The sequence below is a fragment of the Chelmon rostratus genome, chromosome 6 (assembly GCF_017976325.1).
Source record: "Chelmon rostratus isolate fCheRos1 chromosome 6, fCheRos1.pri, whole genome shotgun sequence".
Classification (NCBI taxonomy): Eukaryota; Metazoa; Chordata; class Actinopteri; order Chaetodontiformes; family Chaetodontidae; genus Chelmon; species Chelmon rostratus.
The window spans coordinates 12,202,317-12,223,835 of NC_055663.1; the positions used below are offsets into that span (position 1 = coordinate 12,202,317).

A 21,519-nucleotide genomic window follows, 5' to 3' on the forward strand; every position below is an offset into this window, starting at 1 on the left:
ACCGTTATTACAGCAACCACAGTTTCCTCATAATCTCATATTTGTTATATTTAAATGTAGAAACGTATAATGTTTAATATTTTTCTTTTACTGAACCACAATTAAAAACAATTGCTGTCTACAAAGTAAGGCGATTTATATGCTAAATCCCACATTTTTAGTACTTGCAGTATATTTGTGATTCAGTCATTAATTTGCAGAACAAAAAAACATGGATTTCTTTTTATTTTATTTTCATATCAGTTCACAAAAATCCTCTGCGACTCACAGTAGCTGTACAGTATCTTTAGTTGCTGAATTAGCTGTCGGAATCAGTTTTGGTTCCCGCTAGATGCTATGTAATTAACTCTGTTCCAAGAAGATCCAGCTGGTCACATGACAATCATTATCTCTTTTCCACAATTGTTGCATCCTGTCTGTCTCTGATCATGAAGTCCTAAAAATACCTCTGTCCCTGGATTACTCTAATCCAGAGTCTCCCTGTGTGTGTGTGTGTGTGTGTGTGGGTGTGTGTGTGTGGGTGTGTGGGTGTGTGTGTGTGCCATGTACAATGGCATGGCCTGGCAGAAGATCCTTACTGAACTGTACACAGTCTTACGTTGGGGCAGCAGACTAAATGTGAGTCACTAATGCTGCAGGAGAGCAACACTGTAGCGTAGCCAGTGTCTCTCTTAATCCTCCTCCATCCTCCTTCTGATAAATGAAACACATTATTTTACTAATTTACGTCAAACGTCTCATTCCCTGTCTCTTATGCTGTGACAATAAATCAATCAGTCCACCAATAAATCATCAGTGTTTGCACCTGATTTTGGCCAGAGAAGGCAGCAGTGTTTCGAGTGTTCTCCGTATTCGGAGGTAATCTTCTAAAGGCTCAATAAATTCAGACTAACCATGCTGAGATTAGTGTAAAACAGCTTTATGTAAATGAGAAGTAGCACAGTGATATACAGTTCTATGAAACAGTTGAGACAATAGCAATTAAACAGCCATTAGTGTAAGAGATTAATGAGGAGATCCATTGACTTCCACACCCAATCTAATCTAATGACACCACTCATTCTGCTGTATTACCAGTGGTGATCAGAGGGGGGGGGTTGTGTGTGTGTGTGTGTGTGTGTGTGTGTGTGTGTGTGTGTATTGCTTGCATTGTGTGGATATATATCTGTTTACACAGTCACATTGAGGGGACTCGCCTTCCTTAAGAAGACAAAACGCAAGTCCCCATATTGTAAATCATTGAATTTTAGGATGAAGTCTTGGGTTACGATCAGTGTTAGGGGTAGGCAGGTAGTAGTTGTGGTTATGGTTAGGGTAAGTCTATTTCTCATCCCCAAAAGTGACTCAGTGTGTGTGTGTGTGTGTGTGTGTGTGTGTGTGTGTGTGTGTGTGTGTGTGTGTGTGACATGCTGATAATCCATCGGCCGCTGATGCATCTGAGAATGACAGATGGCCTGTGCAGCCTATACGTTTTTCGGACCTGTGGGCTCAGTGTAAAGGCAGTTTTAGCAATCAGGAAGTTCAGGATTCGGTGTGTGTGTCTGTGTGTGTGCGTGTGTGTGTGGGTGTGTGCGCCCTTGCCTCCTCCCTGTTAGGGATTCTCCCTAAAGAGCTTTGATGCCTGCCTTGCATCACTACACAGTCTAATCACTTGTACCAGCTGTCAGCATGTTGGCCTCCCTCCTTCCTCTCTCTGCGTCGGCTGGCACCACTTAACCTCACATCCTCTGCAGTCGGCCATAATGGACTCTCACAACGTTCATACTGAAACACGATGAACACATATCAGCTGCTGATCGCTCTGCTCAGTCCCACCAAACAAACACAGACACCGTGCCTCCATGGGTTTGTTTTGTCTTTATTTAAGTCTGGACTTCATGAGAATTGCATCTGGTGTATGGTAATATACTAAACAATGGACACAGATTGTCCTCTTGTGTATTTCTGCATCTATTATTCCTCCTTTTGTCCTTTTTTTTTTATATTTTACTGTAATTCTGCCAGGAATAATTAGCAACTTTGGAAACCTTCACTTCTTGACTTGAATTTTCAGGGCCGCAGCCAAGATTTTAGAGGTACTGAGGTCTTTTTCTGTCCTGTTTTATATTAATTCAACTCTCAAAATATATTTTCTACACATTTTACATCCCTACATGATTCAGTTTCAGAGCCTTCCTCACAATGCCAGGAATCTAACTATGCAAGGGAATATAAAATCCCTTTATTTTGATATGTCTTAGGCCTAAAACAGTTAAAATTTAAGAGTTTTGGTTCAAAATGTAAGAATTTTAACTCCATACATTTTCAGAATCAGGCTTAAAACTCAGCATGTGTTGATAATGTGTAATTTTTGAATATTAACTCCTCCTCAGGTTGTTAAAAACCCACAAATTGTCTGAAACACCACTGAGAATGTAACCTAAAGCGCTGTAAAGTACAGTAGGTTTGATAAATGCTACTGCAACACAAACAGCAGGAAATATCATGATGCATTTTCCAGAGCGTCTGTGGGGTTTAATGGTTTGACGCAGCATTAACATCACTTATGACGAACCTCTGCAGCGCCTTGACTCAGACCTTTCATGACTGAGCAGGATCAGGTTGCACCATAAGCTGAGCTGGCTGCTGCTAACACCAACACTGAGGGTGTACAACTGCAGGCCTTCAGCTGCAGGTTTCACAGCAGAACACATGAACGCTATTGATGTATTGATCGGGGCAGATGATAGTCAGCCCGGTGCTTAATGGCCTGTGTATGGATTTATGGGTCGCGGCCGAGTGGTCAAAAGTCTGCTATGGCTCATACCTTCAGTGAGATCTTCTTAGACAAGATGACCCGGATGGGACAACGTACATCTGAGGGGGGAGACAGGCAGGACAAAGATAATTTCTAATCTCTGGGGATGTTTTCCTAACCTGCAGACTTACTGGACTTTCTGTGTGTGGCTTCTTCTACACATCTTGTGTCTTAGCAGAGTTTCTATGGTGTTCTGAGACTGCAAGAACGTTCAGGGGGGGATGGTCACTTTGAACCCCTCACTGCACCGCCTGCAGCCACTCACACACCTGGCAACCACCCCAGAATAAATGTAGGCATTGTACGTTTCTGCAAACCACAGATAGGCTAACACCATGTTTCTTTACATTTCAGTTATCGGTTTTATGTGGTGACAACTCTGTGGTTAGGTTTAGGTTAGGAAAAGATCATTTTTTGCCTTACAATACCTGGTTTTGTCACCACAAACACAGCTCAAACTGTGGGCCGCTGCAAGGCAGTCATCTCGCCACCACCATTTCCTGATGAGAGATTCATCTCAAATACATGTACTAGTGATCTGCACTTTGATACCTATTGTTGAAATGTTGATATGATGCGCGTGAAACGTGCAAATTTGACATATCCATGGTTTGCAGAAACGTACAATGCCAACATTTAATTCTGCTTACTGGTCTGTCTGGTGAATAAAATGGCCTGTCTGACACACGTTCGTACTACATAAAAAAATCGTCTTCCTGTGGTGAGCCCTGGGATGGTGGAGGGCAGGTTAAAGCTCTCAGTCAGTTGTTGGCAAGTCTAGAACCACCGGATCCTTCCAGCCCACCAGAGTGAGTTCTACCATTGCCAAACACTGTGGGAGAGTCGTGGCCACCAGATCTGTGTGACGAGTAGGGTTCAGGTTTCACAGGGCAGCATCTCAGAGATAGGGTACAGGCCTCCATGGTAACCAGTGATATCTGAGAGGGACGGCGCAATCGATCAGATCCATAGCTCATCCTCCCCATCCCTCCCTCTCCTCTCTCTACTAGTATGTTTCTCTCACACACACGGAATAGAAAAACACCGGAGATGCCAGGATGTGTATGAACAGCTGAGTGTCTCTCTTGTCCTATATTGGCACTACACATGATTGCTCAAACTACGAGACACAAAGCAAAAATGTGCTAGTGCCAAAACAGGCAAAGAGGCTGGTAAGTTCCACTGTCTGCTGGTTTCACCTTTAAAGCCAAAGCAGATAAGGACACAGGCAGTGTGGTTCTGTCTCTACTCTGTTTATGGCCCTATGGTAATTCACTGATAGTGTGCTGTGACAGTGAATTCTACCAGTGCCATACACAGAACAGGAGGAGATATGAGTGTAGCCCTGCGTTAATGCTAACAAAGCAATAACAGATATAAAGTTTGACCATCTGTGAAGCCTGTCAGCCTGTCTTCAGCCTCATGCTAACGTTCCATGTTTATGTAAAACCTCTTCAGACCTGTTGAAAGGTTGGGGAGTCTTGTCTTTACAGTCCTGTGCAGAGTGGAAATCAGCAGATTGTATCAGAGTCAGTTGTGTCCTTCCATCATGTCTATTTGTAAAGTAAATCCAGCAACACCATCTGCCCCGGGGACACACACAGGCCTGTAGCACTTACTCCTCAACCAGTTTCTTTGAGAAAATATTCCCAGAAATTAGCATGTATTTATAACCTCTTGAAATTATCATGTGATTATCGTTGGCTTTAGTATTTCAGGGCAGTTTCTGGCCTCCATGTGATTCCCTCCTGATGCTGGTGAAGGAGTAGGTCTGCTGCTCAGATTGATTCTGGCTGTAGGGAATGATGCGCTAAGTGATTTTTGAGATGCTCCAAATGGGTCCCAAAGCAGGGCTCATCTTCCCGTTTCCGGGAGAGATCAATAGAGTAAAAAGCTTGAGAGAGAGAGACAGAGAGAGAGAGTAAACAGAAATCTCCTGAAGTTGCTGCGTTCACTTGCATGTTTGTCGCTGCTCTTCATGTCTTCCAGGCTATGAGTGACAGTCACATTGCCTGTGATGAGGTGGGTAAGAAAGTGTGCATGGCACTTCACTGATAGTTCAGCAGCAGAACATTATTACTCACCTCTTTCAATGAAGTCGTTTCCTATTAGAACCAAGCTGCAGTGGAGGTAAATCCACCGCACCTTGTGTGATCACCTCTTCCTCTGAGGGGTGCACTCTTCAAATATTTACATTATAAAAGCAGAAGTCAAAAGTATTAACTTATCATTTTCAAACAGCAACTATTATTTTTTAAATTTGTTTGCTTTGTGATGGTCATCCGTCTGGCTAGAGCTCATAAACACCAACTTTAAACACATATTCGTTATGATAACATATTAGAATAAAAGTCTGCCTGATTGTCATTTTGGGAGTTACGCAGGATCTTGCCACACATATAACGGAGGCCTGTGGATTTTATTTAGATACCCAGCGTTGGGCTGGTTCTTACCTTATAAGTGATCCAATATCCTCAATGCACACAACACTTTAGTTATACAGATAAGACAAGAAGAAACTTATTTGACGAACCTCCAAAAGCATCCAGCGATAGAATATCCTCACAACCAGGCGGGTTTTAATCATATCAAAGACGAGAAAATAGCCTAGTTGTGGTCTTCAGCTGGATGAAGTGGGCTAGTAGAGGAAAACGGACTTTTATTTTGGCATTTCTTCCGCTGGTCCGCACTGTGCCAGTTTACTCTCCATCTCTCCGTCCCTCACAGCTCCTCGCCTGTTTGGGCTGCATGGCGGGGGATTTCAGTGGACAGGTAATTAGTTGGTAAGCATCTTAAGCCACTGGCAGTATAGTAATCCACGCCGCCCTCCTCCTCCTCCTTCTGCTGCTTCTATACGCGGGCCTACAGCACATTTCCTCTGCGCCTTTTACGCACAGGACGCGCACTGCAGTGGCAACGATGAGGGAGTCTGGACAACCGGTTGGCTGCTAATTTCATGCTGCCAAAATTAGTTTGGCATACTTTAGACAAAATCGGGATAATGGTCAGACAAAAATAAAGTTTACCTAACACAACACTAGCCGTGCGAGCCTGAAACAAAACAGATTCATGCCACTCACAATGATGTAAGCTGCTTTAAACTTAATATCGTTAAGATTTAGACGCATAAAAAAAAAAAAAAAAAAACTAAAAAAAACTTGTTGGCTCTATTTCTAGTCACCTGTCACATTCACTCAGTTCTTTGCATGCAACATAACTAAAGCCTGATGTTTACCTCCAGACAGCACACCTACCAGCATCCACCGGGTGTGGCACCCTGCTGCAGGCAGGCCTGAAGCTCCGCTCCGTCTCATCCCTGCACGGGACCCCCAAGTTCCTCCGAGCTCAGGCCTCCTCTGCCCCTCGTTATATACGGGCACCCAGAGGTCCGTCCAGGGCTCGTTTACCTGCTGTCGGCGATTATTAGACAGATTGCAGGTGGAAAAAGAGGCATCATCCTTTCAGCTGACGTGAGCCCGTCAGAGTGGGACAGGACAGGTTTGGGTTACGGCTCTTTCAAAGTTGACGCTGAAATCCAGCCGTGCAGCCTTTGTCCTCTCCATACATTATGAAGGAGGCGCAGCCGGCCAGCAGCCTCTCATCGCCTCCGCACCGCGCTGCAGCCGCCGCTCGCCTTACTCTCAAATAACTTCACTATCCGCCCATCTCTGCTTTACTACTTATCAAAATACTCGCTTTTCCTGACTATGCAGGTGCTGATCTTCTTGAAAAGTAGCTCCAGCCTCCAGATATATGTAACTTCCCCTGTCACATTAGAAATATCTTCACTTCACTTCTCCAATCGCTGCTTTAATAACACGATGTTCACAGTTCAAATCATTCTTCAGAGTCCATTTTTGGACACTTTTCTGAATTTCATCGTCTAGTCTGCTCCGAACAGAAATAAACATATGTGTGAATACCAAACAGGAGCTGCTAATCTATTTTTAACTGGCTTATCACAACTGTTACAGTCTAACCACTTCTCTGCCCTATAAATAATGAGTTTCTGGAGAAAATCATCACAATGGTGGAAAGCCTAATCTGCGAGTGTGTTGTTACCCTCCAGGCAAATTAAACTGATGCTGAAACAAGAAACCTGAATGTGTTCAGAGAGAGGCTGCATGGCCGCGCAACAATGAATATTTCATAAGATCGTTATGAGGTAGTGTGTGTCTGATGAGGAGCGTCATGCTCCAGCATCTCCACATGCCTTCATTCACTCCTTTATTCACCAGTTTAAGGTGACCCATCTGAAATTTAATACAATGAGAGACTAGCGTTGAGATCACCACACTAGCTCCCAGTCTGCATGAAAACGTCGCTTAGGCCATTTTTGTAAAAAAAAATAATAATGTGCAAAGCAAGCAACTAATGGGCCAATTATGCTTATGGTTAATTCACAATTATGAGACAGTATGTCTAAATCATGAGATAAAACGTCAGAAATGTGAAATTACGACAGTAAATCGTACAATAACAAACAAAAATAATAACTTTTCATTCATTTTCTCTTTTGGACTCCTATGTACTCAGCTCTCGCCAACAGGCCTTTTTCAGAGCACACATTCTCACTTTGATACTGTGCTTTTCCTTGTAAGAAAGTAATCAAACAGACTATGGCTCTGCTCTATTCAAGTGTCACAGCTGAGTTATAGCAGTGTGACAGTGAGGCAACACCAGGACCCTGAAACTGAAGCAGCTGAATGCAATTCAGCTGTCATTAATTTCATTATTTATGCATGCATCACTAATGTGACCTGTTGAAAGGCCTGTCCACAGACACACAACACTCCATATCTCTATCCATATCCAAGAAGGCATAAACAATGATGACTATTGAAGAAAGCAACAAAACATGACGACATTAACATATGAGTAATATCACTTCTGACAAATATGGGTCATTTAAAACATATTGACAATATCATAGAAGAGGGTGTTTTTTTCTATATGTTTAAAGGATAAAGCTGGAGGTCTTCAAATAAATTCACACAAACAAGAAACTATACATTAAGGTAAATCTAAATTTTGTCAAAGTTCATTAGTGGAGTTGATAGATCTCTAGTCTGTATGGCAGACAGGACTGCCATCTAGTGGACAGAGGAGAGAAGCACGCTAATACTCAGTGTGAATTTAACCCACAAATTAAAAAAAAAGGTTCAGCAAAACAGTCAATTTGAATGAAATGGAAATCTTTATATAAATGGCAAAGGCACAGAGTCGTTTCTTACCTCCACACCTGTGGCGATCTAGCACCGTGTCACACAAGCAAGCAAAATACTGACATAAATCAATCATTTTTTTGTTGTTTATTTCTTTCTCCAAGTTACAAGGGAAGCACATTTATTTATTTTTTGCTTTTTAAAAATCAAAGATATCTGGACTTGTATCCTGGACATAGGGCTTAAAAGACAAAAATAAAGACATTCAAACAAATTATAGGCATCAAATATGTCTCACTAATAAAAAAATACAGAATACACTGATGAATCCAGACAATGACAAACAACAAGGCTGGACAGTGGTTTGTTTTTTGTTGCAAATGACAACTGACCGTGATATCATGTAGTCCTAAGACCTACACCAACATATATTTGGTTACCGAGGCTAATTAGAGCCATTTAAACTAGGTTACTTAACAAATACCTTTTTTATGCCATTAAAAAAGAAAACTGTGACATGCTAGTTTTACCAGCCTATGTTAATCTTTAAACAACGGCAAACCCTCTCTCAAGACACCATAGAAAAGATCCTGATGTCATTTTAAAAACGATAAAGGGATTATTAATTTCAGTTTTGATTATAATCCTTTTTTTTTTTGCTCCGAGCAAGGAGACAGACAATTTTGATGGTGATAAAGTCAGACTGTAATTTTTGTTTCCTCTCCAGAAATAACACACAATACAAAGAGATCTGCAATACGGGTGCATGTTACAAACATGTATCAGGCTTCATGCCCGCGCTGTAACACAGACCAGCGTACCGTCATGAAATTTAACAATAAACTGTCACTGCTCTTGCAACACCTCCACCGCACAGGCGCCAACAAGAACACGAATCATTCCATGGGTAAACCTGGACCAGAGCCTTTAAGCTTTGATCTGAAAAAGAAGACGAAATGGAAGGAACCTGTGCCTGAATGTAAGTCTGAACTCATCTGTGACAGCCACCCCAGAGTAGGGATGCACGATATGGATTTTTTCAGGTGAATACCGATAAGATAATTGATGATTTTTAATTTTTGTATTTTAAAAGGAAGTTCATGACCTGTAGTTTACGCACACCTAAGGGTATGGAAGGCTAAGATGTAGTGAGCAAAGATGAATGATTTAATATTCCAAAGTTGTGACCTCACCAAACCAATCCTGACATCACAACATACGGTCTACACTGCCTGGGTCCAATCACGAGTGGTTCTTCTTCACTTGTTCTTGTTCTTCTTCTCCTCCTCCTCTGTTTACTGCAGAACGGCAAACAAGCTATAAAGGTGCATACCACCACCTACTGTATCAGTGTGTGTGGACAATGCACCTGTTAAGTCAATGGAAACAATTTGGCTTCTTTATCAACAGTAATTTCATCATTGGAATAATACTAATAATTCATCGGCCCGATATATATCGTGCATCTCTACTCAAGAGTTCAACACTTTGAGGAATATCATCCATTTATCTTGTCATTTAACCTCAGTGTAAACTTGTCTTTTCTGGGGGGAGAATATCATGTAACTGAACTTGTAGATATTACATTTTGGTCCCACCATTTTGGAAAACAACAGGCCATCAACATCATGAAAAAGTACATGAGACCATGTTGAATGTCTGAAACAAAGAGCACTTCTGTCTGACAACGCAAATGATCTTTTATGGACACATTTGCATATAAGAAGGGGGTGCAGGGGGGCAGCATGTCTTTGGAGGATTTGATTCAACAAAGAGTCATCCCACAGACAAAGATTTATTAACTCTCCTCATCTTCACAGGACAATTAGTCTTTAAACCAGTGTGTTATATAAGTAACCATACATTATGATAGGATTCACCACCCGCGAAAAAACTAACTATCCCTACGCAAGTCAAACACCTATTATAGTTCAACACAAGCAATAGGCAAAGTTAAGAAGTTCAATAATTCAACAAGGACCTGGATAAACCCCATCAAACCCCACCTGCACACAGGTGTCCTCCCCATGCCTACAGCGTTACAGCCCCACAAAGCCCTACACAACTTCACTTCTGTGTCATGCCACAATATACAAAGATACTCAGAATGACAAACACTTTCCTAAAACGGAGAGGAGGAGGAGGAGGAGATGGGTGTTGAAGAAGAGAAGGATCAGGACCATGAACCTTCTCTCCTGATTTCTGCTGAGCATCAGGGGTCAGGATAACACAGGTTGGCTATACGCCATGATTCTCCCTGGGTTACATTCATGCGCGCACTTACACACACACAGGCATGCATGTACACATGTATACACACGTACACACACACACACCTACACGCGTACACACCTACACGCATACACACACACGGTTGATGCATTGGTTTGATGGTGTGTGTGATGTGTCAGCAGGTTTGCACAGAGGGCAGTCCTGTCACAGAGGCCTTCTGCAGCCACACCTGTACTGTCTGTACACGATGAACACACAACCGCTCTCTGGCCTTCAGCTCCTCAGATTGTAATGGCGACTCCTCTGTGGGGAGAGGGGGGCAGCGGTGTCAAAAACTTCAACAAAAAAATGTGACTCCATGCTCATTTGAAGCTGAGCCCGCTCTGAAATGTTGGATTGTCATCCTGCAGTCCTCTGTCGGCGAGGCAAAGATGCCTGATGATGCAGTAAAATGTCAAATAAAGACAAGAAAAAAAAAAGTTAAGCTGTGTTAGAACTGAAGAGGTGATGAGGTGTGGCTTGTGGGACCAAATGGGAAACTGTAAACAGTTTTGTTTGGATGACAGTCCCCCCCGCCTCCTGCCGGTCTCACTGCTCACAGCAGTGTGAAAGCCTCGACTGAAGCCACTGGAGATCATGGAAATGAATGATGCACTCCTTTCTGATCTGAACAGGCTCTCTGGGGCGAAGAGGATGGGAACAGCAGGTGGTCATGAATTCCTAAATCGGGGTTAATATTCTGCAATATCATACTGCAAATCCTTGTGTAGCAATAAAAATCCTTGTGTCGCTGTAAAAAAATTGTCTTGTTTAAATATGAATATAGTACTGAGTTTCTGCTCTTTAGGAAACGACAGTCTGTTGTGAGGTGAAAGGGACGAGATCTCCTCCCTTCACTACAACTCCATGTCCTGAGCCTCGTCCTCCGAAAAGTCTGACATGGAGCTCTCGGAAGAAGAGTCGCCTCCCCCCTCCTCCTGCTCCTTTAGAGCCTCCTCTGTGGCATACCTTTGGATGTACTCTGGAAAAGACACACAAGGAGGGAGAAAGGTGAAGAGTCCATGCGACGTCCGTGGCAACTTAGCAGCAGCACAGCAGCTTCAGTGCTTCTAGCACAGATAATTTCAGGTAAGTCACCAGTTCAGAGCTTTCAAATCACACGTCATGGAAATATTTCAGGACATTTCATTGAGAAGTCTTAGAGATACTGAAGGTCATCTACATTTCCATGACTACAGGGCAAATCTGCTGATGAAGAACGTGCGATATAAAAAGAAAGTATGTGAACTTGGAGTTGATTTCGTTTTGTCAACTGTGGTTTTCACAAAGTCTGGGCCTCATTAAGTGATATCTACTAATTAAAAAGGAGTCAGCTTCTTGTGCGCTGTTAATTGTAACGTTGTTTGTTCCATGTTTGGCTCGTCATGGCAACAGCTGACAGAAAGTCCTGATCTCAACTACTAGAAAACACAGACTGTATCTTGATTGCAAATATGAACATGCACATGGCTTATGATTAGATTTGGACTTTGACAATGTGTGTTGAATTCTTTTATCTAGAATAGCCACAGTAGCTCCTTGCAAAATCACAACTGCATTCTGGGACTGCACAAGACCCAAATTTTAATTTCCTCAAATACATATTTTTGTTCTTATCTCCACATCTTATTCATCATTTTAGATTTTCATGCAAAGATGCTGGTGCACTACCTTTTATCTTGTGTTTATAATCCTCCGGTCGGTGCAGGTACATGGCAGCTGCATCCCCGTTCAGAGGATCGATGGGGTTGGGGTAGGCGAGCAGCTGAGGGAGGAACGACTCAAAGATGTTGGTGAGGTCTAGTGGATGTGGAGAGAAAGATTATTCAGGACAGAGGAATATCAGCAAGCTGGATGAGCCCTCATTACTTCAACACTGAGTGATTCCATCATGTGTAGCTAAAACATGATCCACAGGAGGTCTCTGTTGTAATGAAACACTCCCTTCAAACAGCTGCATGGCTAATTCGTCGCATGGTTTTGTAGTCAGGCATAATCAACCTCAGCACTTTAAAGCCTGAGTAAAGACAGAGAAGTAACTGCTCTATAGTAACCTTGCTGTGTAAGAAAAAAACTGAGATGCTGAGCAAAACATAAATCAGAATGGAATCATTTGCAATGAACTGTGTTTAGTGACAACAGTTTTACAAAGTGTTGCTGAGGCCATGTAGTAACATCCTTTATCCAATCATGTGTTCACAAAGTGGTGAACCTCACTCCATCCTCACTTGTGAACGACTGAGCCTTTCCAGGATACCAAATCATGATACCATCACCTGTTACCATTCAACCTGTTTACCTGTGGAATGTTTCAAACAGGTGTTTTTGGAGCGCACAATTTTCCCAATCTTTTGTTGCTCCTGTCCCAACTTGTTTGAAACGTGTTGCTGCATCAAATTCAGAATCAAATTATCAGATACTGTTGTTTTTTTAAGGTTTTTATACAGCGTCCCAACTTTTTTGGTATCAGGGTTGTACATGTTGAAATTTACCATATTCAGTACTATGATGTTAAGGTTTCAGTAACACTTTACCAAAATCCAAAAGCTACTTCAATCAAGGTTTAAAAAAAGGTAACTGACTACATTCTTCCATTTGTTCAATTATTAGTCATCATAGCTAAATATTGTCATCTGTGCTAACTGCTCATCACGCCGGTGTCACACCGCCTGTGTAAAAAATACACAAATACTTATCAGGGTGTTGTCACGTAAACAACAGATGTCGAAAAACAAACAAAGCTGTGGATCAAAAGCAGGCTGAAGAACAAATAAACTTAGTTTTCTCCCAACTGTGATACAATCTCAGACTCTCTATCTCTCTCTTTCTTTAAAACACAGGTGGTTTTAAATGTTAAAACACATGCACCCTTTAGATTCATCAAATTTGACTTTCAATTAGGATTTTGGCTTCCAACCATTATGAAAATAAGATAATTGAGATAAACAAATATCGCAGTGACGCTCTCCTTTTGTCTTGTGCTTTAATACAGCACACACATTTCCTCAATAGTTCAATAAATGCATGAAGTCAAGTCAATGATTAATCATGTTAAATTATTGTGATCTCAAGACTGATCAGAATAATCCTGACTATGAGTCCTAGTGATGACAGAAGTTTGGAAGAGTTTTATGCTCCTTGTGACACTAACTTGAACAACAAATAGAAATTGAGAGAGATCGCCTCCAGGTGAGTGAGTTCGCCACAATCTCTCAGCCTCAGGACCTTCTTATCTGTCAGTGCTCAATGCATGACCTCAATACAAGCAGCAGTTATCACTGAAGTGTAAGCTGATTAAACCGAGATGCACTGCCTGAAGCTGCACTGTAGATGCATAAGCTGCTCGCTTTGTTCATTTGTTTACTACTTTTTATTACCATCAATCAGTTTAACCTAGTGACCGGTAAGACTCTATTAAGCTGTCACATAATGAGAGCTGTGGCCTACCGTAGAGAGCCGTCCACGTCTGGTTAATGACATCTAAGCACACCGTTCCTGACCTGAAACAGACAAAAACCTGTGAGGACCAACACAACAGCCTAGCAGAGGCTCAAAGCAAAGCAGGGTGCAGAGTGAGTGAAAATCAGACATGAGGATGTGCTTTTATATCTATGAAATTATTTCTATGCAAATATATATTTTACTTCCATTAAAATCCATTCACTCTTTGCCATTTTGACAGGTGGAATAAGAATTGGCCACTGCACAGTGATAAAGTGCTGTAAGCCTACTTACGCTTCATCAATGTTGGGATGGAAGATTTTGTTCATGAATCCTGTTAGAGAAGAAGAAGAAGAAACAGAAGAAGAAGAAGAAGAAGAAGCAGGTTTTAATCATTGTAGAGTAGGATCTAATAGGGAGATTTCAAGGCTTCACCACAACACTTGAAGATATATTTTATACCTATTGATGGTGATTTGAAGGGGTATTTATCTGGTAGGTCCACTCGCACCTTCCACACACCTCCTTCATACGCCGCTGCAAATCAAGACGGACAAATTGACTGACACACTTTCCCAAAGTAAAACAGTGTCACACAAAACAATACTTTTAACTCACAAGAACTCAATGCTGATTAATTTCACAGTACACTGATGAAATGCTGGTCAATGAGAGGGAGAATAAATGTGAAAATCAGTCAGTTTTAGGAGGTTCTTACTTCCAGGGGGTCCGTGGAACTTGACCACAAATTCATTGAGTCCACTGAGGATGGTGACCTCGTGCTTGCTCTCAATGCTGACGGCTGGTTAAGGAAAAGGCAACAGCAGAAACACTGGCAGCAGGAGAGCTACAGAGGCTTCAAACAATATCAAACACAGGTTCAACAAAAATAACACTGCTGTGTGGAAATTTCAGGTTGGTCATACTGCCTCTTTCTCTCTCTTGCTCTAGCTCTCTGTGTGAACTCGTCTGGGCAGAGGTCAGGATCAATAACATGAGCCATGGCAGAGATCAACAATGCTGTGTCAGACAAACTCAACAGACAACTCCTTAACAACAAAACAACCTCACAGTCAGCACAGGATAACAACTTATCAAGCATGAAGACAGCCGTCAGTCTCTCAGTACAAAAGTTAACAATCAACAACTCGACTTCAGAGGATATTGATGATCACAACTGGTACAGGAGGAGACAAACTTCAACCGTCCAACTGAAAGCAAACATCAAGAAAGTGCTTTTTCATCACAGATTATTATTCCCTATAAACACACTCCAACAAGAAAACGATACTGACAGCATGGACAACAGTGAAGGGTCTATGAAACACACAGAGGCTCAGTGTCTTCCAGCAGAAATCTCCAGCTTGTTAACTGACTGATGGGAGCTTTCATTTGTTTTGCAGGTATTTTCAGCTTTAGCAGATGGAAGGTGACTTGGGTGGGGAGGATGTGTCCTAATCACAGAGTGTGGTGACAGCAGAATGGCCGAGCATATTCAATCAACGACTGTGCGAGTCTGATGTAATGACAGATGGAGAGGGAAAAAAAAACACACAAAACCCTCACAAGCAACTGTCACGCCCGGTTTCATCATCCCGTCATAAATCCTCCCGTCATCTCTAGCCCAGCGATCCAACCAAGGTAGCGTAAGGACGCTAATTTAGCCACGCTGCTGAGCACAAACAACAGTGCTACATGGCGTGATTACACACTGTAAGTGTCAGGAGGCAAGAGAACTGGGAACATCTACCAGAGAGGACGGTTTAAAAAGCTCAGTCACTCAACAGAAGAAAAGGCCTGCAAACCACAGACCAAGAAGACACAGTAGCTCTAAATGTGATCTGAGGCAATGGCTCCTATAAATAAAACAAGTTATAGACTTCTGCAGTAAAAATGTGCATCCGTCTCTTATGTCTTCCCCAAGGGTTGTCCATAGAAACTCAAGCATATGCTCACTCAGGAGTAATCCAACTACACAAGGGACACAAGTGGAAAACTATATTTTGAGCTCACAGTGTACAGTGATTTATCAGCACTTTCTTCTAATACAAGCTCTTTTTAACTCATTTGTTAAGTCTAGTTCTCATGACATTGATTTTGTGTCTAATCTAATCCCATCTTTCCCATTAAACTACATATTTAAAGGACAAAATCTACTGACCTGCGGTCAGAACACATGGCAAAAGATTTGGTCTAGCCCAATGTATACGTGCTGTATGTACACTGATGTTTGCGGCTGCAAGCCCACTAAAATAATCTGAGAGCAGCAGTGACAGCAGGCCAGAATCAACTGTGCTCAAACTAACATCTTTGATTTAAAGCAACAACATGAAGCTATGTATGGCATCTCCTGTTAAAACAGTGGCACTACACTCAGGACGGGTATCTGCTGAAAGGAGGACTGATGGATCCCAAAATGTTTTTCCTGAGAGACTCTCAATATGTATTCTTAGATTTCTCATCCATATTTTATAATGATATCAAATAAACAAAACACTAGTTGTAACAACACTAAGCTTATTTTGCATTTTTCCTGTGTTCGCATTTTTTTTAGATGTGGTTATATGTCCACACCGCCTTTATATCCTCAAAAGTACAATAAACAAAATGTGGAAATTTAAGGAATAATAATAGTGTTAAATGATCCAATTCATACAAATAATTCATGAGTCAACACAGATTAAATCTTATCAAGCCCTTCCAAATACATGTTTGGGTGTATTCTTTCAAACTGTCTCTTTTTAAACTGATTGTGTTTTAGTCTAAAAAACATTTTTGAGGAATCTTTTTTTGAAAACTTAAACTTTCTAACAATTTAAAAACTTTGAAATTTAAATAATATGCATATTAACATAAATTTTAGTCACTAGATGTGTTGTCCTGCTGGTCGTTTGACTTAAGTGCATGTCATCCTGATGTGTCGTTCTCCCATGGGTTTAAAGGTCATTCTGCATGTTGTCCCATCCAGTCTGTGTTGTTCTCTGTTGTCCAGATGTGTCATTTGCCTGTGTCGCTTTGTTTCTTGTAATGATGTGTCACTCTTCTTGTCGACTGTGTTGCTCTGCGTGTCGTACTGGTGCATCATTGTTCCCGTCCTTGACAGTGTCATTGAATGTCGTGGTAGTCCAACTGTAGGCCTACTTCCAATACAGTTTTGTATTTTTGTAGGCTGTGGTCAACAATCTGTAAAGGCTACCTCTTGTCAAAATCAAGTTTGGGTTCTTACGAGTCCTAGAAATAGTCACGTAGTTTGGATGCATCCTTACTGGAAAAGATGCCGTATGAGTCTCCTTGGGGTGTTTATCTTCTCATTTCCTTTACAAAAATGTGAGGCCTTCTTGATTTTAAGAGGCAGACAGTACAGTATGCCAATATCTCAGCTCATCTCATCTCATGAAGGAACACATATAGAATTATGTACTATACAAAAAAGGGTTAAACATTTTAGATTCTTGGAAGTAACCACCTTTAACTTTGATGACAGCGTTGCACACTCTTGGCATTGTGTCAATCAGCTTCATGAGGCAGTCACCTGAAATGGGTTTTAGTTAACAGGTGTGCCACATCAAGAGTTAATATGTGGAATTTCTTGCCTTCTTAATGTGTTTGAGACCATCAGTTGTGTTGTGCAGATGTAGGGTTGGTACATAGTTGACAGCCCTATCTGACTACTGTTATAATCCATATTATGGCAAGAACCACTCAGCTAAGTAAAGAGAAACGACAGTCAATCATTACACTAAGACATGAAGGTCAGTCAATCTGGAAGATTTCAAGAACTTTGAATGTATCCTCAAGTGCAGCCGCAAAAACCATCAAACGCAATGATGAAACGCTCTCATGAAGACCGCCCCAGGAAAGGAGGACCAAGAATTACCTCTGCTGCAGAGGATAAGTTCATCAGAGTTACCAGCCTCAGAAACCGTAAATTAACAGCACCTCAGATTAGAGTCCACATAAATGCTTCACAGAGTTCAAGTAGCAGACACATCAGCTCAACAGCTCAACATCAGCCGTTCAGAGGAGACGGCGTGATTCAAAGAAATCACTACTGAGGAAGAACAACAAAAAAGTCCAAATTTGAGATTTTGTTTCCATCCGGCATGTCTTTGTGAAATGCAGAAAAGTTGAACGGATGGTTTCAACGTGTCTGGTTCCCATGGAGAAGGAGGTGTGATGGTGTAGGGGTGTTTTGCTGGTGACACTGTTGGGGATTTATTCAAAATTGAAGGCACACTCAACCAGCATGGCCACCACAGCATTCTGAAGCGACATGCCATCCCATCTGGTTTGCGCTTAGTTGGACCGTTATTTGTTTCTCAACAGGATAATGACCCCAAACACACCTCCAGGCTATGTAAGGGCTATTTGACCAAGAAGGAGAGTGATGGAGTGCTGCGTCGGATGACTTGGCCTCCACAATCATCTGACCTAAACCCAATTTAGAAGGTTTGGGATGAGTTGGACCACAGAGTGAAGACAAAACAGCCAACAAGTGCTCACCTCTGGGAGCTCCCTTAAGACTGTTGGAAACCATTTCAGGTGAATGCCTCATGAAGCTGATTGAGAGAATGCCAAGAGTGTGCAAAGCTGTCATCAAAGCAAAAGGTGGCTACTTCAAAGAATCTAATATATAACCCTTTTTTGTTTACTACATAATTCCACATGTTCCTTCGTAGTTTAGATGTCTTCTGTATGAACCTACAACGTAGAAAGTAATAAAAATAAAGAAAAACCACTGAGTGAGAAGGTGTGTCCAAACTTTTGACTGGTAGTGTACATATACACACAGGCACAAATGGAACCTTAAACAAATTATTAAAATGATTAGCAAAAGATTAATATTCCACAGATCAACTAATCAATAAATCAAGTTTGTTTCAGCACTAGCTTTCTGTTTGTCCTACAGGCGCCAGCTCTGTTAAGGTGGAAACATGTTCGCCCACTCAGCGTCAGTATTATACTGAACAGCCCTGTCCCTGCCATGGACTGGATGTTCCCAGCCCCCATCCCTGCATGTGCCCCGTACAGCACGCTTGTTGTTCCTCGATCAGCTGTGTGTGAAGCCCCGCCTTCTACCATGTTCCGGATGGTAACAGGCTGACCAATCAGAGAGCAGCATCTAGCTGCAGGACAAAAACAAAACATTTCACCTCACGCTGTCGGAAATCCTTTCATGCAAACTTCAGCTGATAACTGCAAATTATTAGCAATAACACAAAAATGTGAATTCGACGATTATTTACTACAACATAACTATACCAATCAGTAGAAAACAAATGAAACATAACATCGTGTGACATAACACCACAAAAGAGAGACATGTTATTGAGAAAAAATAATAATTAAAATGTTAACACATCCACTAGCTTTTTCTCTAAATAAGGATACATTTGTATTTTGGCGACAGAATTTTTAACAGTATAATTTGAGGAAACATGGCAGCCGGACTTACCCACTACGATTACAATTTATATTTTGTTTATGTTCAATTTGCATTGTATTTGGGCAACAATTAAAAAAGCACAGACGGTCAAAATGTGGTTTCTCTGTTCTCTACCGTTAATTATTGTAGTTATCTGTCGACTTTGCGTTTGTCGTTAATCAAATATTGTGTCTGTTGCGCGACAACGACCCTATTTGTTCTCCCTTGGTGCAACACAGCTACACAGCTAGCAACCCAGTCGTTAACGTTACAAAATCACCCAAAAATAAATGTGTATTTCCAAAGAGGAGCTTTCAAAATGTAGAGAAGTCCTCGCTAACCCTTTATATTGTGTTGTCAGTCAGTTGGGACCACATATTATTGGCTAACAGGCTAACTTATCGCTTCCGAGCTAAGGTTAGCAATGTTCAAAGCGAACACAGAGTTCACAGCAACGTTAGATTGCGACAGATCTCGTTGCTAATTCTCGACTGATACAAACAAGAAGAGCATTGCTAATACATTAGCAAGCTAACGCTGGCTAACAGGCAAATGAGTTCACACAAATGACGTTAACTCAATGTTGTACTTAGCTTCCTCGCCATTCTGCTAACTTAACAGTGAGCTAGCTTACCGCAGAATCTAACGTTTCACACAGGGCTACACATTCACACCGAAGTGTACACTTTTCACCAAATCTAAGAACCTCACATAGCTACTAGCAACATACATCCTTATAGCAGCCATCGTCAATAAAGACTGTAACTGCTCAACATCACAGAGCTGACAATTATTATAAACCAACATATTTGATTTGGCTATTCGGGATTGTTGTTTATTCTCTGGAAAGGATACAGTTTCACCACGTCGGTATCCATTCGCCTCTTGCCCGGACTTGGAGACGACATTTTTGTATTCCTTTCAGAAGTGATCTAAAAATACTGCGGCGATGAGGCTACCTCAACCTTTCAGCTTGAAAATACCTACGAGCCCGCTGGACTGTATCAGCAGCCTTTCCGAAATGTCCATAAACAAGATCCTAGTTGCAACATCGCCTACTTTTTCCCCTCTCTGTGGATCTTCAGTGCTCCCCTGGCCAGCTCTGCCTAGTTGCGTCCTGTCCTGAACACTCTCTGCCAGTGACATCAACCTCCAGCGACCAGGCTGGGGAGAGGAGGGGCTCAGGTATAGAAATACACGCCAAAGAACACAACTACACTGTATTATACGCTATGCTGTTTATGGCAGTGAATAAAAGTGCTGCGATCACTCCTGCTAAGACAAAATTCGACATTTAAATACAAATTTGACTTCCGACTTGTTTTTATGTGTGAGGCTCGTCAAAGGTTGGTTAAAGATAACATGCGTGCCTGTCTATTATACCTACATCTACACTGAAATTATCTTATTGGTGGGCTGGAACGAGCACTTCAGGCCAAAGTTGTTTTTTCCAAACTCTTGTGTCCAACGATGATATGAATTATAAATATAAATAGTAAAAGAGAAATTTTAACCTCTTATGAAGAAATCACATGTCCAGTACATACAGTTCAACATAATACAGTTGGCAGTTTATTGGGTACATCCAAAACTAACGCAGTCTAATTAAACATTAATTAAACATGCATGCATGTGAAAACATTATTAAGATTTGCGGAAAAGTCAAGTCTGAAGGATTCCCAAGTTACTTAGGCCTTGAGAGTCTTGCATGACTGCAGATGGGTCTTTGGTAGTCATAGTATGACCTCCTCAGGTCATGAGACCCTTGCTTGTCACGAGATGACTGTACCAAACTTTGTTGATGCCCATGTTAGATGTCATAGCAGCACATTGTAGCTCAAAACTGGGTTCCTCCAGCCATATGGATCAACAACAATAACACATCTGTTGTTAAATGCAGAGGTTATCTACATCTGTCAGTGTAAATATCTCTATTCATTTGGTGGCTTTGAAATGCTGTCACCATTGTTTATGCCTTTGTATGTCACTTGACTCCAAACCTGTGCATATAAAGACACTGAAAACCTGTTGCATTACAGTCTCTGTCCCTAAATGTTTGATTTAAAGGTGTAGATGTTTAAATGAGATCCTGTCTCATGGACGTTTAGAACACACACAAAACAAACTCACTGTGCAAGTGAAAATTAGAATGTGCAAACAGCAACAGATTTGTGCAGAGCTTTTTTTGAGTGCAGAACTTAAACGAATGTAAATGTTCTTTTAAAGGCTTCTGGTAAAATCTTTTCAAAGCTGAATTGTCATGTTCTCAAAGGCTGTTGAATGTTGGCTTCCAGAAGAGGTGTGCTAGCCTTACATGTCTTTAGCTTATACAAAACACACAATACACACATTGTGAAGCCTATTTTACATGGCAGATTTACTGTGGTGGAAAAGGTATTCAGGTCCTTTGCTGAAGTAAA

The 21,519-nt window shown here is 41.5% G+C and overlaps 1 protein-coding gene across 1 annotated transcript; it reads right to left on the minus strand.

Annotated features, from left to right (window-relative positions):
• Window positions 1–8,100: 8,100 nt before the first annotated feature.
• Window positions 8,101–20,216, minus strand: LOC121608384 (ubiquitin-conjugating enzyme E2 H-like). The gene is made up of 7 exons (XM_041939644.1): window positions 19,955–20,216; window positions 14,393–14,469; window positions 14,137–14,211; window positions 13,969–14,008; window positions 13,681–13,733; window positions 11,905–12,033; window positions 8,101–11,215 (listed from the first exon to the last, which is right to left on the minus strand). Exons 1-7 carry the CDS (start codon window positions 20,005–20,007, stop codon window positions 11,091–11,093), a joined length of 552 nt encoding a protein of 183 aa, XP_041795578.1. The 5' UTR covers window positions 20,008–20,216; the 3' UTR covers window positions 8,101–11,090.
• Between the last annotated feature and the right edge of the window lie 1,303 nt (window positions 20,217–21,519).